Source organism: Anopheles moucheti, chromosome 3, assembly GCF_943734755.1.
Source record: "Anopheles moucheti chromosome 3, idAnoMoucSN_F20_07, whole genome shotgun sequence".
Taxonomy (NCBI): Eukaryota; Metazoa; Arthropoda; class Insecta; order Diptera; family Culicidae; genus Anopheles; species Anopheles moucheti.
This window is the reverse complement of record NC_069141.1, coordinates 19,390,248-19,405,555: the sequence shown is the minus strand read 5'-3', so window position 1 is coordinate 19,405,555 and position 15,308 is coordinate 19,390,248. Positions and strand designations below refer to the sequence as shown.

The window sequence follows — 15,308 nt, the reverse complement described above, 5'->3', positions numbered from 1 at the left end:
AAACAAGATCGGCCAACAGAGCTTGGCGAAATGTTTAAGTTTTTTTTTGTGTTTTGGCGAATAAAATCGATCGATATTAATCACAAACATATGGGAGGATCGGACCGGTTAAAGATCGTTAATTATTTAAGTGTTAAACTAGTTTCAATACCTAACATAACGACTAGTAACTCATCATGTTGTTGGGGGTGTGTTAACGAACAAAATAAGTGAGATTATGCATTATTAGACCGAAAGCTTTCTATCTTATCCTTGGGATTGTTGTGTGCATTGGTTTACTCGGTTAAAATATCAGTGCTAAAGCTGGTAGTGGGTAAAAATTGAAATGGAAGCGAGAGAAAAGGAGCGAGAGCACAGTCAGCGTTCCGCGGGAGTTAATCAGATGAATGATACATTGTTGGTTTTGGAGCATTATTGTGTGGAGAGGAAAACGACGGTATGATTCGAAACATAACTCTGCAACGCATCAATACACACTGGGTGCGTGATGCTTAATTTTACTGCAGTTGTTTCAAGAACAAACAAAAAACAAGCCCAAATTATATGCCAATGACATACGAAAAGTTATTACACATCCCAAAAGCCATGTTTCCCTGGCAGGATCATAATCCTTTCTAGCCATGAAATGAAGTGCTCGAAATGTATGTATCAAAAAGAAATTTCTTGTCGTTTGTACAGAAGGTGTTCAACCGTGTGTGTGAGACTTTATAGCATGACATTCTTTATAGCACGCGTTACGCGTTACGTTACGGTGGTATAAGTAGTATCTGCTGCACATTCGGTTAGCACGTGCATTCCCTTCCAAACCGTTCCCTCAGGACGAGAGACACGGTGTGTGTTTGTAAGTACAACTTTTCTTTTGCTGTACTAGTTTTGCATTAAAATAAATGGATAAGGAACACTTGGGAGACAGAGTAAGGAGGGTGGAACGGTGGAAGGAAAAAAAAAGTTCTTGTTACAATGCGTAGTGAGTAGTGGTTGTGGTAGCGATAAGAATGATACTGTAGTAAATTGCTAAAGTTCAGCTGACATTTAGTAGTATTGTGCAAGAGTTAATCGTTTCTGTGTCCTTTTAAGTTCCATCTGGGGTAGTGTAAATACATGATGTTTTCGCACTAATACACAATATCGTGTATCGTTAACAATTAATTAAATTCAGTTATGTTATTGTTATTGCGCACAATTTGCATAGCACATGGCAATATGCTTCACTCCTTTTTCGCCTGCCTCCTCTCCTCTTAATACTAATACCTATCGACGGATTAGTGTACGCACCGTTTCCCGTCTCTTATGGTACAGCACATCTACGCACTATTTTAATGTTTCATTCGTTTGCTATCTCTTGTTCACGGTTCATGCGACTTTCATTGCGCTCAGATCTAATGTTGCACTAGGTCCATTAAAGGGTTTGAGATAAAAAAAAACACCACGTATTTTAATTAAAGTAGTTAAATGAGTAGAAAATAAACGGATTAAGTAATGTATAACGTAGGTTAAAATGTATCCCTATCAAACGAATCTCTTGTAAATGTTGTTTTTTTTATCGAAATTAAATTTAAAGCAATAAGAAAATAGAAAATAAACCAGAACGGAGATGGTGAATGAATTTGCTCCTTATTATACACAATACGACATTTCAATGCGTTAATCGACAAAAACTAGTAGTTTGAGATAATTGTGCTTTGCTTTCTCATCCAGCAGATTGCGCTATCCTTGGCGTTATTGGTGTGTATGCAGTATGCAGTATTACTATAACTAAAGTTTGTTATTAATAGTATTATTAATATTTTTGTATGAATATTATTCGAAACAACAAAAGTGGAGATAGAGCAAAGTAAAAAAAAACTAAACAAATATAAGTTTAGATAGAGTGTATGTGTGGGTGTGTGTGTTTGTGTGTTTGTGTGGGGTGGGTGGCGTGAAGTGTAAATTAATATAAAAGAAAAATTATTTATAGATACTTGTCATATTAGATAAATTATTGCCCCACCGCCCGGGTAGTATTGCCAATAACAAAAAAGGGGTGAATTGTTGTTGTTTGTAGTAGTAGAATGCTGTTGCACTTTTTTGTTTTTGCAAGGCGTTTTTTGTTGTTGGACATTTGCGCTTATTTGCATACTAAAATTATTGTTTTTTTTTTGTTTGTGATTTTGCAACACGCTATTTTGCTATTTTGTTGTTTGTTGATTTGTTTTTGTTTTATCGAGGGGTTTGTTTTTAGTAAGGATGATCGCGAGACGCATATTGTCTTCTTGGATTTTTGATTGCACCTACGCTGTGTTCGGGGTACTCTGCGAGGAGCGGATTGCCGGCGGCCGCCAGCGCGTAGCTGTAGTCCGTGTAGGGTGAGGCGTAGATCAGTCCGGTCGTGTGATCGATCGTGGGCGGTGGCCCCGACCCGGGTATGAGGCTGGCAGCGGTTGTCGGGACGGTGATGCGGGGCGACAGGATGATCGGTGCCCCGAGCGGGTTCGGTGCGGTGCGGCCTGCTAACGAGTTAGCCGCGGCCAGGTTGGCCAGTGTCGCCTGGTTGAGCATGCGCGAATCGGCTGCAGCCGCTGCCGCCGCCATCTTCCACCGTTCGTCGGTGTACTGTTGCGGGTCGAAGTTGAAGGTGTTGTCCGCCGGCGCTACTTTGGTGGTCGAATCCCGGTACGTACCGTTGATGATGGCCAGCTCCATTAGCTGCCGTTTCTTGAGCTCGTCCTCGCCTTCGGCGTGCGGTACGAGCAACTTTTTCACCTCGTCCAGCGCACGCTTCAGCTTGATCGAGGCCCGGTTCTCTGTGTCCTCCACGGTGATCAGCACGTGCAGATCGTCCGATAGGTGCTCCCAGTTTGGCTTGCCTCGGTTTGCGTCCTCCTTTTTCTTGTCCCGCATCGAGCCCTTCCCTCGGACCATAATCTTGCAGCCCGTTTCCTGTTCCAACTGCTTGGCGGTCATGCCGCGCGGGCCAAGTATGCGCCCGACGAAGTTAAAGTCCGGATACTCCTTCACCGGGACGTACACCTTCTCGTTCATGGTGATCGATTCGCCCTCCGGTTCTGGTAGCTGCAGCGGTTCCTTCGTCACACCGTTGATGTGGAACAGTGAGGCACGCACCTTCGCTATTTCCTCATCGAGCAGCCGCTCCATGTGTAGGAACACGTTCGGGAAGGCGGCCAACTGTTTGCGGTCCTTCAGCAGCTGTGCCAGATAGTCGGCAATGCTTTGTGTCGACTGCTGGTTCGGGCCACTGTTCTCAGTGGTGGCACCGTACGAGTTCATGATGTGATGGTGATTGTGTTGCTGATTCATGGGACAAGTTTTACCGCTTGCTTGGTTGGGTATTTATTTGATATATTCCCAAAGTGCCGTACCAAATACGCGCACTCACACACACACTCGTTGAAGCACGCGTTTTTTCCACAGTACCGGTGTACTGGGTGAAGAATTCACTTTACTAGCGTCAAATTAAATCACATCAACCACACGCACTCTCGGGGACGTGGTGTCGGGTGGTGTCTTAGGACTCTTCTAGCGAACAACGTATCAGCATTGTTTATATGCACTTTCCTCTCTCTCTTTATTTCGACACTATATTAGTTTGCACCAATACCGCCGGCACTATTTTATTTCTTTTTTTATATCAGGCCCAAATATCGCTTACAAACGTGGACCCTACACAACAAAACACTCACAAACTCTGCTATTGTGACGCACGCACTTTTTGTACCTTGAAGAAGTAGGAGAAAGGGAAACAAAACATTCTTAACACACGCACAATACATTCACCACAAAAAAGCAATTTAAATCATACAAATAACTACAAACAACACACAATTCTAGGGCACACCCTGGCCAGTTCACATTCCCGTTTCACGTCACCTTCATCGATCGAGTTTGATCGATACACTTGCCGATCACCTGTGACGATCGATGAACCGAATACGCAACGCGAAAAAGAGTAATTGCGATGATCGTCCATTTCCCATTGTTGTTTTTTGTTATTCTTTTCACCAAATCTCACTTATCAGCTATTTTTGCTTTCTCTTTAACGCAGTGTGATCGTTTTTCGTGCTACTTTCGTTTTTTTAACGTGGAAATGTCAACAAGTTTTTCCGTACTATGTATGCGTGTTTTATAAACACACAAAATAATCGTGCAACTGTCATAAAACAAGCTTTACGATCTAAAAAACGTAAGTTCTATCATAAAAATATAAGCTTAATTTCTGTTATTTTAAAGGTTAATATTTTTCTAAATTCAAGTGTGCGTATGACAGTTCCTTTCATTACAATTGTTTTATTTTGTATGCTTCTTATGTTTGTTTATCACTTGTATACGCTATTTGGCAGTAAGTCAACAGAAAGAAAAAAACAATGAAGGGAATAAATAAAGTGAGCTTCGGTTCGTGCACGATCGTGGAGAATAAAAAAGAAACCCTAACTTTAAACATGTAAATCACACAATTTCTTGTGACGTTTGCTTCTTGTACACGTTTTGTTACAATTTTTCTCACGCCTACAACACAACTCTGAAGATGCTGTGGCGATGATCTGCAACAACGCAGCTACACAAAACAATACCCGCACGCACACAAACACCAACATAGCGCCGCTTAATGGCTGCCTCGCGCGAGAATCACTAGCGCTTACGCACGCAAGAACAACACACAGCGGGCGATTTTTCACCCGCTGTTTGTTTTAGCGATACCAAAGTTTCCAGAGTTTCTTGCGGTATTCTTGGACATTCCCAGAAGGTGTTTGTCGTGCGTGGATCGCGAAATCGTTCTTCACGGCGTGAAAGAAAAAGCAAAAACAGAGGTTTTGTCTGAAGAATTCCACTGAAATGGCAGCACGATAGTCTCTCTCCCTTCCGAAAGAAAGTACATTTTCGATTCCTTTGCGTAACAAGAAGGGCCTCGTTTGACGGGAAAATGCTTCTCAAAAAGCAGGGAAAAACCTTTTAAAACACAGTTACAATTTTCACACGAATCGCGGCGGATCAACAACACATAATTCTCTTCTCGCTCTTTCCTACTCTTCTTTTTGGTTCATCCCTATGTTACTATCGCTCTCGTTCTCTCCGTATGAAATATTTAACTTTTTTTTAGTATTTTTAAGCCTGTGTTTGCGGGGAGCGCGCTCGCTCCGTGGGTCGTACAAGAAGGGTACAAAAAAAAAAACATCACACTACTACTATCGACACTCACTCTACAAGCCATACACCAAGCCGAGAGATAGGCGCATTGATCACTTTTTTTCCTTCTCGTTGAAGAAAACAGGCTTTCTTACGAGACGCACTTGATCGCGACACACAAAAGTGTGTCAAAAGGAAACGTCAAAGTGTCGCGCCGCAGCAGTGTTTTTTTCTCGCTGGAAGTTGTGTTGTTTGCTTTAAAGAATGGGAGAAAACGAAGCAAACGCGCGAGGTACAATCACATCATTGCTGACGCTTCACTGTATGAAAAGTGCCAATTTAGTCGTTTTCGGGCTTTTTATTCACCGCGGTACACAACACTTGCTATTCAACACGCCCCGATTGATCACTGTTACTGCTATCTGCTCGGTAAGTCACTTATTTTTACCTGTGCTTCAAATTCTTGCCAAGTAGGCTTACAACAACGGACCGCACGTACAACCGACTCTGCGCAAGGTTCAGATCGAAATAAGCGCAGGCGAGTGTGCGTTAAAGGCTTACGCCAGCAGTCCGAGCGTTTTACCACACGTAAGCATTCGGTCTCGCTCTGACAACCGTGCTGAGCTCTTTCTCTCTCTGAGCGAGATTGTACCGCACAGTGGGGGAGGACTGTGTATATCACTCGACAAAAGATTGTTTTTCACGCCAAAGTGTATGTACAAAATTGGAAACACACTCCTTTTAAGAAATTGCTAATGAAACTTTTTAGTTAGATAATTATAATGTAAAATAAAGCACTAGTTTCCTGTATTTACCCACAGTGCACTTTAGCAAGGTTTATGCTCTCCGTGTGGCCTCATTCGCGACAATACATTGCTATGAATGATCGGTACCTTTCACGCACACACTACGCGGCGCAGCGAAATTGTTTAGCTGAGTGAGAACCACACCGCCGTGTGAACGAAAGAGAAAGCAAACCTGCTACTCCTATTGCTCTTTAAGCGGTTCTTCTTCTCCCTCATTCTACGCACTTATTCACGCACACAACAATCCAACACACCCACTCAAACTCGCTCGAGAATGTTACTTTCTGTCTCTTTCTTGATCAATTTCTCTTTGCATGATAAAATATCAACGCTCTCTGCGCTCGCAGACATTCCGATGGAGAGAAAGAATCAACCGCAAAGTGTGGAAGAATGTTCTAGGGAGGCGAGCCAAGCAGTGCTGCCAGATTTAAAGATATGATTGTTAGTAATATTTTTTGCAGATATCAGACTATATCAGATTGAAAATATATCTACACCGCTATTTCCTTTGCCGATACATGTGTAACAAGCAATTTCGAATTTAATGAAAAAAAAGAGTTTGAAATTTGATTTGATTTATCTAGAAGCTCCGAAATCGAAGCAACCTCTTAACCACTTGAAAGCATGTCTTCACTCAATTCAATCAGAGTATGTACCGTCGCATACAAAATTCATAATCGTGTTTCCTTCCTATCGTACCCTAAAACCATCACGAAAAAATAACCGAAAATGAGGCAAAGGTTGAAAGAAAGCCGGCACATTTGCACGATAGAAGAGACGCGTATTTCGCAAGCTGAAGATCGTGCCCTTCCAAGGCACATGAAGTTGCTACGCACCTTGCAAAGGCTACGACTCGCATCCGGAAAGCATCCCTCAACAGAGAAGCATCTGAAAAGTTCCTACCAGATCGTGAAGGAAAACGAACGACTGTTGCGTTCATATCCATCGTACATAGTGCATCCGTTTAGCTTGCTCCGACTGTACAGCGATGTGATCGTTTTCATCGTGATGAACCTGCATCTGATGTTGTTACCATTCGCCTTCAGCTTTCTTGCATTTGAGTCTCATCCCACGCGGCATACGGTGGAGTACATAGATCTGTTCCTGTGTTTGGTTCTAGTAGCCGAGTTTGCATTGACATTCTGCACCGGATTTGTAGTTTTCGAAACGAACGAAATTGTGCTGGAACCAAGGAAGATCTTCTTCAACCGTCTACGCCCTTTTCGGTTGATGTACGATTTTTTTCTATTCCTACCATACATACTGCTGCTGGAAGTGTTTGATAAGTTGATTTATGAAGCGGGAGCTGAAACTTGCCTGGGTTTTGTGACGTTTCTGTATTTGGGCCACATTGCACGCTTTCGGGATAGCAATAGATACTTTAACGTCATACCAAGGTCACTGAATCTTCCCGAAAGCAAGACGCGCATTGTGCAGGTGATCATGAACACGCTGTACGTGCTGCATTGGACCACTTGCCTTGGTTACATTATACCGATTCTACTGAAAGCGAACCCGTCCACCCGTTCCTTCGACGAAGAAAGGCTTCTAAGCGTGATGCGAACCCAAATGCAACATCCAAATATATCTGAGGCATTGCAAAACGTCACCAATCCTTTCGTTCGGCTACGGTTAAGCGATTTCGAAACGAACGCATCGACAACGTATCGGTACTTCCGGAGCATGATGGTCACGCTGCGGGTCGGTATGGCATCGAGCGAAAAACAGGACATTGAGCAACATTTCGTGTACCGCTGGGTCATGATGCTCGTCATGTTTCTCGGCTGGCTCTGGTTCAACTACGTTCCCGTGGTGTTGTGCCGGTTCTTTGACTCTCCCGAAATGGCCACCGATCAGTACGATAAGTTTATGGCCAACCTGAATGCGTTTGCCTACAACAAGCATCTGAGCGATTCGTTGCAAAACAAGCTAAGGAATAATTTTGCAACACGATTCCGCACCCGGTACTTTGATGAGGAGATGATCATGGGGCTGTTTCCACAGAATCTGCGCAGCAGCATACGGATGGAAACGTGCCGCCATCTAGTGGCGAGTGTGGATTTGTTTAAAAATCTTCCCTATTTCATACTGACGGACATAGTGAACTGTTTGCGGCTGGAGATTTATCTACAGGATGATATGATTATTACGGCTGGAAGTTATGGTGATTCGATGTACTTCCTAGCAATGGGTACGGTGGCAGTTTATGCGATGAATGGGAAGGAGTTGGGACATCTGACAGATGGTGCATACTTTGGGGAGATATCTCTGATCAAGCGTAATCAGCAAAGGACCGCTAATGTGATCGCCCTGGAACCATGTGAAATTTATCGTCTGTCGTATGAAGATTTTCAAAGCGTTATAAAGCCTCATGCTTATTTGCTGAATCGAATCCGTAAACAGGCCGAGCAGCGGTTGTCGATGTTGAAAAAGAAAAAGGATAAAATGTACGGCAAAAAGCTGATTGAAGGATTTCTACAATGATCAATTTATGACCAAAAAAGGAAATTTTCTTGTATATAATTGTGTCTCAGGGAATATAAAATGAAAACAGTTTTATCTCTTCAACGCTTCAAATAAATGAAATAAAACAATAAGATAAAATATTTCTCTTGTTAACAACTTTACAACTTGACGATCTGGCAACCACTTCTTCTGGTTTAGCTAGAGCGAGACGTGTGTGAGACTATGTTGAGGGTGCGTTGGTAGATTAGCGTAAGTGAGATTGTTGGTTCTCTCTCATTTTCTCGCTCTCTTTTCGCATGTTTAGCTCTTTCTATCTCTTTCGATCATCATCAAATCACGCGCTGACTCAGTTGCTCTCCGCGTGATGCTAAACCCTCTCACGTTTGCTCACCATAAAAGCATGGCTTGCTTCGTTTTGCCCCTTCTTCCCACACCCAGCAGTAGCAGCAGCATACACATACGCATACCAGCATAGCTTAAGTCATCGACCAACAACCCCCGGTGGGATGCGTGAAAAGGCCAAAAGATCCCACAGGGGAACAAAAAAACATGTTGCGCATCGGGGTTTTATTTTATGCTTCGTGTATTAGGTTGTGTTGGTGGGCTGTTAGCAATGAACCGTGCGCAACTGTTCGTGCGGGCGGTAAAACGGGAAGGGGTTGCCAAGAAGTCAAACATAACTCTGACGTTCTGCTTCTTGTCTTCGCGGGATGCGATGCTCATAAGTTCTGTTTTTTTGTTGTTGTTCTGTTTTCTCCCCTCAAAAGTGTTCCCATTTTTCTGAAGGTTCGTCCATAATCTTTCCCGCCATGAACTTTCTTTTCCGCATTTCTTTCAACGATCATTCACATCTCTGAAGCGATTGGGATGGTGAGTTCGGGATGCATGTGGCCTGCAAATAACACTCCTCTTTAGTGTTTGTTGTCGCTTCATTTTTAGTGGCTTTGCGTGCGGAGATCTGGAGTCTTGCTACAGGAAGAGATGATTCCAGAACTGCTTGATCACAGAACACAGATCTCGTATTGCAGCAACGAGAAAAGGCGCCCATAAGTTAATCCCTTGGGTATGTTTTCAAAAGTGTACATATTTTGCTCTCTCTCTCTCTCCTTCTCGCATGATCGTCCGGTTATGTTGCCCCCTTTCGCCCAAGTACACCGATGCATACAAGTACAAATGGTTGTTTTGATTTTTACCCAAGGTAAGCGTATATAGCCCTGCTGTTTTCAAAGTCATCGCCGATGAACATGATGAGCTTTCGAGAGGATCAAGTTTCCGATGAGTGGTGGGCTTGCCGATCAGTCGATACACTCCTCTTTCGCTCCTCATTCTTTGACCTTATAAAGACTGCGTACTTACGGGCAGTCATACAATAATAAAATGGAGAAGACAAAAAAAAACGTTGCGTGCGAAACATGAATATCCGTTGGGGCGATGATACCTTTCTTTCGTATCAAAATACTGCACCCATGCCCAAGATCAAGTGGAAGCGAATGTTTTGAAAGATTTATCGAAACCAGTATTCAAGCATAACGGCACAAAACGGAAAGAACCAAAGGGCAAACCTTGATGCCCTGAGTATGTGTGTGTGTTTTATTTGGTCTTTTTCTCGACCAAGCTCGCTACGCACTTTTGGTTTTGCACAATCGCGAGTGATCTCGCGCGTGAATAGCGCGATCCTCTTTCACAAAAAAAAAACCGTTGCACACCCTCCATCGCGAGTTTCAGTTTTCATGCTTTATCCACTTGAGCACAAGGGCTCCAAAGGAAGATGTTCCGGGTGATGGGTTGATTAAGAGTTTTTTCCTACAAACGGTTCCCAGAGCACGCGTCGTTCACGTTTCGACAGCTTCCGCGATCCCTGATGACCTCCGGTGACCGTTGAACCCAGAACGTGGCGGAAGGGCATACGCAAAACCTCTTCGAGCCGTTGGAGTTGAAGATGGCCATTTGGATTTCATCAGGACTTGGTAGCACTTTAGAACGACATAGCTGTTTGGTGGTTGCCTAATGGGAACTGTGTTGGACTTGAGGTCCTTATGCTTACTTCTGCCGGTTTGTATAGTGAAGGTCGACTGCAGGCAAGATCGTCTCTTTATTCAATAAAACCTTGATAATGGTTCCATTCTAACGATAAATATACCGGCGTTACGCTAGACTGAATTACCCATACACCCCGTGACTCATATTTTGCATTGAAATATTGCTCATTTCTCCAGGGGTGTAAACACTGATATGAGTCCCACTGTTCGCTGGTAATCTTTTTTTTTATATATGCGTGCCTCAACCATCATAGCGCAGTCTAGACATACCGCACAAGCAAACAAACGAGAAAATAGCACTAGGGGGAACGAATAGAAACTATGGCGCAGCGCATCCGGGAGGGTTGTTCGTAGCCGTCTGCGCACTCAGCGAGGGAATTATGGGCACAAAAATAACTCGGTAGCATAAAAACAACTCTCTTCACTTTCTCTCTCTATCTCTCTCTATCTCTCGTTCCTGCTCCGGTAACACCCGCATAGCAATTGGTTCAATTGCGCCGGGTTTTCCAGCGAGCGGTACGGGGATTTTCTTCCACACGAACGAGAATTTCAACGATGTGCCGAGGGAAACACGGCTGGTCCGATGTGGGTCGCAACAAATTCCTTTCAGGGATACGTTTGATGCCTTTTGCTGACTTACTTTACTGGTGTCATGTGTGAATTCTCGTTTACTCATACGTGCGGATGATGAACGGTGTTACCATTGCAAAGTAAAAATGAGGCAACAAATGATGTGTAAAATGTGTGAAACGATGCGGGCGCAAGGATATGGGACGGTGAAAAATCAATTGGTGAAGGACGAATTTAGTAAGGAGTGCCAGAACTAGCGGCGCCATAAGTGCAGATAGGGGTCGCGTGTCTCTACTGATTCGAGGGATGATTCCTGCATATTTATGGGCTAATGATTGCAATTATTTTGATCGTGAGAATTGTGGAACATTTTACACGGACTTTGGTTACTAACGAAATATTCAAACAGAACATATTCAGTTGTCTGTGTCCAAGAGGTTGGGAATTATATTTTTAACAAGGTTTTAGTAATAGATTTTTTCAAACGTATCTGCATACATGCGAGCGACATAGTTCGCCTTCTTTATCGTTACAAACCCCATTACGATCCGCCAATCGCCCTCAAATCACTATCACTAAAAGGTCATCCTAATACATTTTGTCACTCGTGCGGCACTTGGCGTCACCGGCAGCTATTTATCCTGGGGACAACAAACAAACCATTCGCAACCGTAGATCGGTAACGTTGCCGCGATCAAAGCTGGTGCGATCATTTGCATTTCAATTAGCCGTACTGTCCTGCTTCTTCGCGCAACTGTCTCGGGGTTTTGCAAGTAGGTCTATGTGCATGTGCGGATCGCATCATCGCGAATGAACATCAAACGATGCCGATGAAACAAGGCAACAAACCAGGCGCAGTGCGAGCGCACAATTCAGATGACCCAGCGACCGGTGGCAGCAAGAAGGAAATTGGCTTCGTCCCCCGCATCATAGTCCCCCATGGCTGGTAAGCTCGTTGGGAAACACAAAGCTCAACCCGCGCAACATCAGCTGTGCGGTGATTGATCTAGAGGCCCTGGTGGGCCGTTTCTTCGCTCCTGGCAATGTTGTCCGGTGGGAAGTTGATCGGAAACGGTGGCAGCCATGCATTTCACCCCGAGAGCAACCGGAGGTAGTAAGATGGCCGGCGGGCGAATTCCGGAAGAGCCCATTTCAGGCCAAACGGCCACCAGATGGTGGCAAAAAGCTGCGATGTATGCCTTTCGGTGGGTATGCTCGCGAAACCAATCATCTCCGGCATGCCATGCCACTCGCGGTTGGTCGCTCGCACACACATACCGACCGCGATTAAGCCTTCGATTTGGATTTGTGACTTATTTTGCATACAATATGTTCAAGAGGTAAGTTTACAGCGTTAACCCTTGATTGGCAACGCTGCATTAAGTGTGCTGTACGTTATTTAGATATTTTTATATGGATTTAAAAAAATTATGCAACAATACAATCGACTATTTTATTGCATAAGTTACGAGAAGCGAAGTTATGAAATGTTTGTTATGAAAAAATGTTTTAATTGCTATAAACCAAGTGTGTAAGTCTTATAAGGCTTATAAATAATAATAAAACCAGCTATTAAAATATTGCTCCCGAAATCCTTCATCAGGATCCTTTTCTACTATGTAATAAGTCAACGATACAGTCACTGAAAGAAGTAATGTTTATTAGTTCGATTGCAATAATATTTTACTCTTTGTAACTACAAAGTATATCACATGTCAAAATTCTTTCCATGTTGGGATTTATGTTGGTTTATTTATTTCGTTTTAATTTAATCGTTTTTAATTTATTTTTTAAATTTATATTTAGCCTTTTAGTTTTCTTACGCACTGTAGTTCAAAGACGGCACTAGTATCGCACATATATTTTACGATTGCACTCATAAAATGCTCAAAACAAATAAACATGACATTTGTAATGCTCGAACACGACGAAACATGTGTGAAATCTTCCAGGCCTTTGATATAAACCTGATTATAATATTTTTGTCCATGTTTCTTTTAGTGACAGTCGTACATTTATGGGTTAATCGCAGACCAGTCCAGGGCTACACGATCACGCTAATGGTTTCATCGGACAGGGAAGATTAAACTTTCGACGGTGAGCTCCGATCCATCGGGGGCTCCGGGCGTACGGGACCCGAAACCCGGGAGAACGCATGCGAAACGCCATCGAAGGCTGTTAGGAGAATTTAAATAAAACACAAAGCAAACACGCAACCGCTGACCGGAATCCGGATGGGAGCGTACCGGCGGTACGATCGCAATCCAAATTCGATCCGGTACGGTACCGGCGTGACGGATGCGCTCCACGTTCGCTTCCTATCGGAATGTCACCGTGCCGCGCTGCCGATACGCTGCGCCCGGTACGTTATGTTTTGTCTGTTCGGGAAAGTGGTTCGCCATGGTACGCATGCCCGCACGTTGCAATGGTGGATTGATGCATGGATGCACTTTCGGCGTTCCTAAGCCTCCCGCACATTCCCAACATCCGCCAGTACCGTGCAACGCCGGTTTGGAGTCGCTTTATTTTTGTCGCACGATTCGCCCATGTGTAAATAAATGAGCAATCCTTCACGCCCTACCCTCCCACCCTCCGCAATAGGGAGTGTGTGTGTGTGTGTGTGTGGAATTGGACAACAAATAACAACGACAAGCGAAACAGCTATGAACTCGAGGGGGGAAAAACACAGTAACGAAACAAAAAGCCGACCCCAAAACAATTCTTCGGTCCGTGACACCCACACCCAAAAGGTGAGCCGTACGCGCATAGATGGTGCATATATGAGCCTACCCACAAACAATCACGCACAAACACACACACACGCACACCCACACTAATGGCCCACACAGCCGCCCCACACTCGATTGCTCCATTCGGGCGCAAAAGCCAATCAAGCGGTATAAAATGTGCATAAAATATGTAACGAAGGTGAAACCGTCCCGCGCACGAAATAAAATCACTGGCAAACAAAACAAAACCAAACAAAACAAAATCTGCCCTCCTCTGGAACTGGAAACTGGGTCCTCCCTCTGGCCCTCCCCCAGATCGGTTTCTTCCGGATCGAAATCCGAATCGGGTGACCCTTTGTGCGTGCGTATGCATGTGGGAAGCGGTAAGTAAAAAGTGAAAAGCAAAACAATAAACAACACATTAGTTATCACGTCCCTCCCCCCACCCCCTCCCCCCAACTTCTCCACCGAACTCGCGAACTCGTGGGGGTTGTTTAGGAGTACGGAAGTGGGTGGCTTTAGGACCATGACATAGTTTATCTATGCTTTACTACGCTCGAGCGAGTTGAAGTTGCGAACCGTCAATCAGCGGTGTGTAAGGTGAGGCAAACCATTTTGATTGGATCTAGCGAAGAAATGATGTTGTTTTTTTTATTTAGTAATTTTTCAAAAGCGTCCCATAAACATCGGAAAGGAGTTTTATTTTGGTGGCGACATATATTTTTCAATCCTTTTTGGATGGGCCTAATACCCTCTGATCTTGTGGTTTGAATGGAAATTGCCAGCCAGCATGTCGGAATTTGTAACAGTCCGACCGTGTGAATATTGTCATTACTTCCATAAAATACTATTAAAACATTGGAATTCAATTCGGACACAAAAGTATAAGTTGTAAAATAAAAACCAATAGACTAATTAAATGTTAATTTAATAGTTTGATATTAATAAAAACATACTTTAAGAAACAAACTTGCGTGGAGAGATAAATTGTAGGCAATTTCCACAAAATCGTTTATTTTTATTTTTATTTTTATTTTCTCAAAGATCGAACGATCTTATAAATCGGCTACAAATTTCTAAACAATTCACTTAAAACTGACGAGGTTGTAACCCAAAACATACCAACTCAACACGAATCAAACACGCTTCTGTTCAATGTTTGGCTCATAATTTTTGAACAATTTTATCATGATTTATGTCTATTTTATTGTTTATTTTAGATTTCTTAATTGAATTTTGCATTATTTCATTTATTTGGTTATTGTACACTTTATTTAAACAACTTTTAAAATAATTTATTCAAGTTTTGTTAAAAAACACAAAAATTTTCTCGTGATGAAATGTTACGGTGTTTTTAAAAATACTTAATATATGTTAAGAAGTAGTTGGTAGCATATTTATGAACAATCTTTAAACATCTCACAACAGAAGATCATTTCGATAAGCTAAACAACTGAATAAACAAAACCAATCTAAATAAAAAGAAACCCTCCCCTAAAGCACAAAGCGTCGATTTATTCCTTTGCACGTCGCGGAATTCGTAAGGACTTTTCCCTGACCTTTCGCTGCCCGGGCTG

General features: G+C 43.1%; 2 protein-coding genes across 5 annotated transcripts in view; one reads left to right on the top strand and one right to left on the bottom strand.

Annotated features, from left to right (window-relative positions):
• The window catches only part of LOC128305318 (protein held out wings), a 33,913-nt gene extending 21,052 nt beyond the window's left edge, over nt 1-12,861 (bottom strand). For 2 of the 4 annotated variants that reach the window (XM_053042704.1, XM_053042703.1), the window contains exons 1-2: nt 5,570-5,642; nt 2,275-3,715 (exon numbers count right to left, since the gene is read on the bottom strand). In XM_053042704.1, the coding sequence (XP_052898664.1) occupies nt 2,275-3,297 (1,023 nt within the window). In that variant the 5' untranslated portion in view covers nt 3,298-3,715; nt 5,570-5,642. Of the gene's footprint in view, nt 1-1,018; nt 3,716-5,569; nt 5,643-12,843 lie in introns of those variants that run through there. The other 2 variants (XM_053042706.1, XM_053042702.1) reach the window with 2 other exon arrangements.
• LOC128305317 (potassium/sodium hyperpolarization-activated cyclic nucleotide-gated channel 3-like) lies at nt 6,657-8,411 on the top strand. The gene has a single exon (XM_053042701.1). It carries the CDS (start codon nt 6,657-6,659, stop codon nt 8,409-8,411), a length of 1,755 nt encoding a protein of 584 aa, XP_052898661.1.
• Nucleotides 12,862-15,308: the final 2,447 nt, after the last annotated feature.

Coding starts and splice junctions, on each gene's coding strand:
- LOC128305317 (XM_053042701.1), top strand. CDS start 6,657: ATGAGGCAAAGGTTGAAAGAAAGCCGGCACATTTGCACGATAGAAGAG.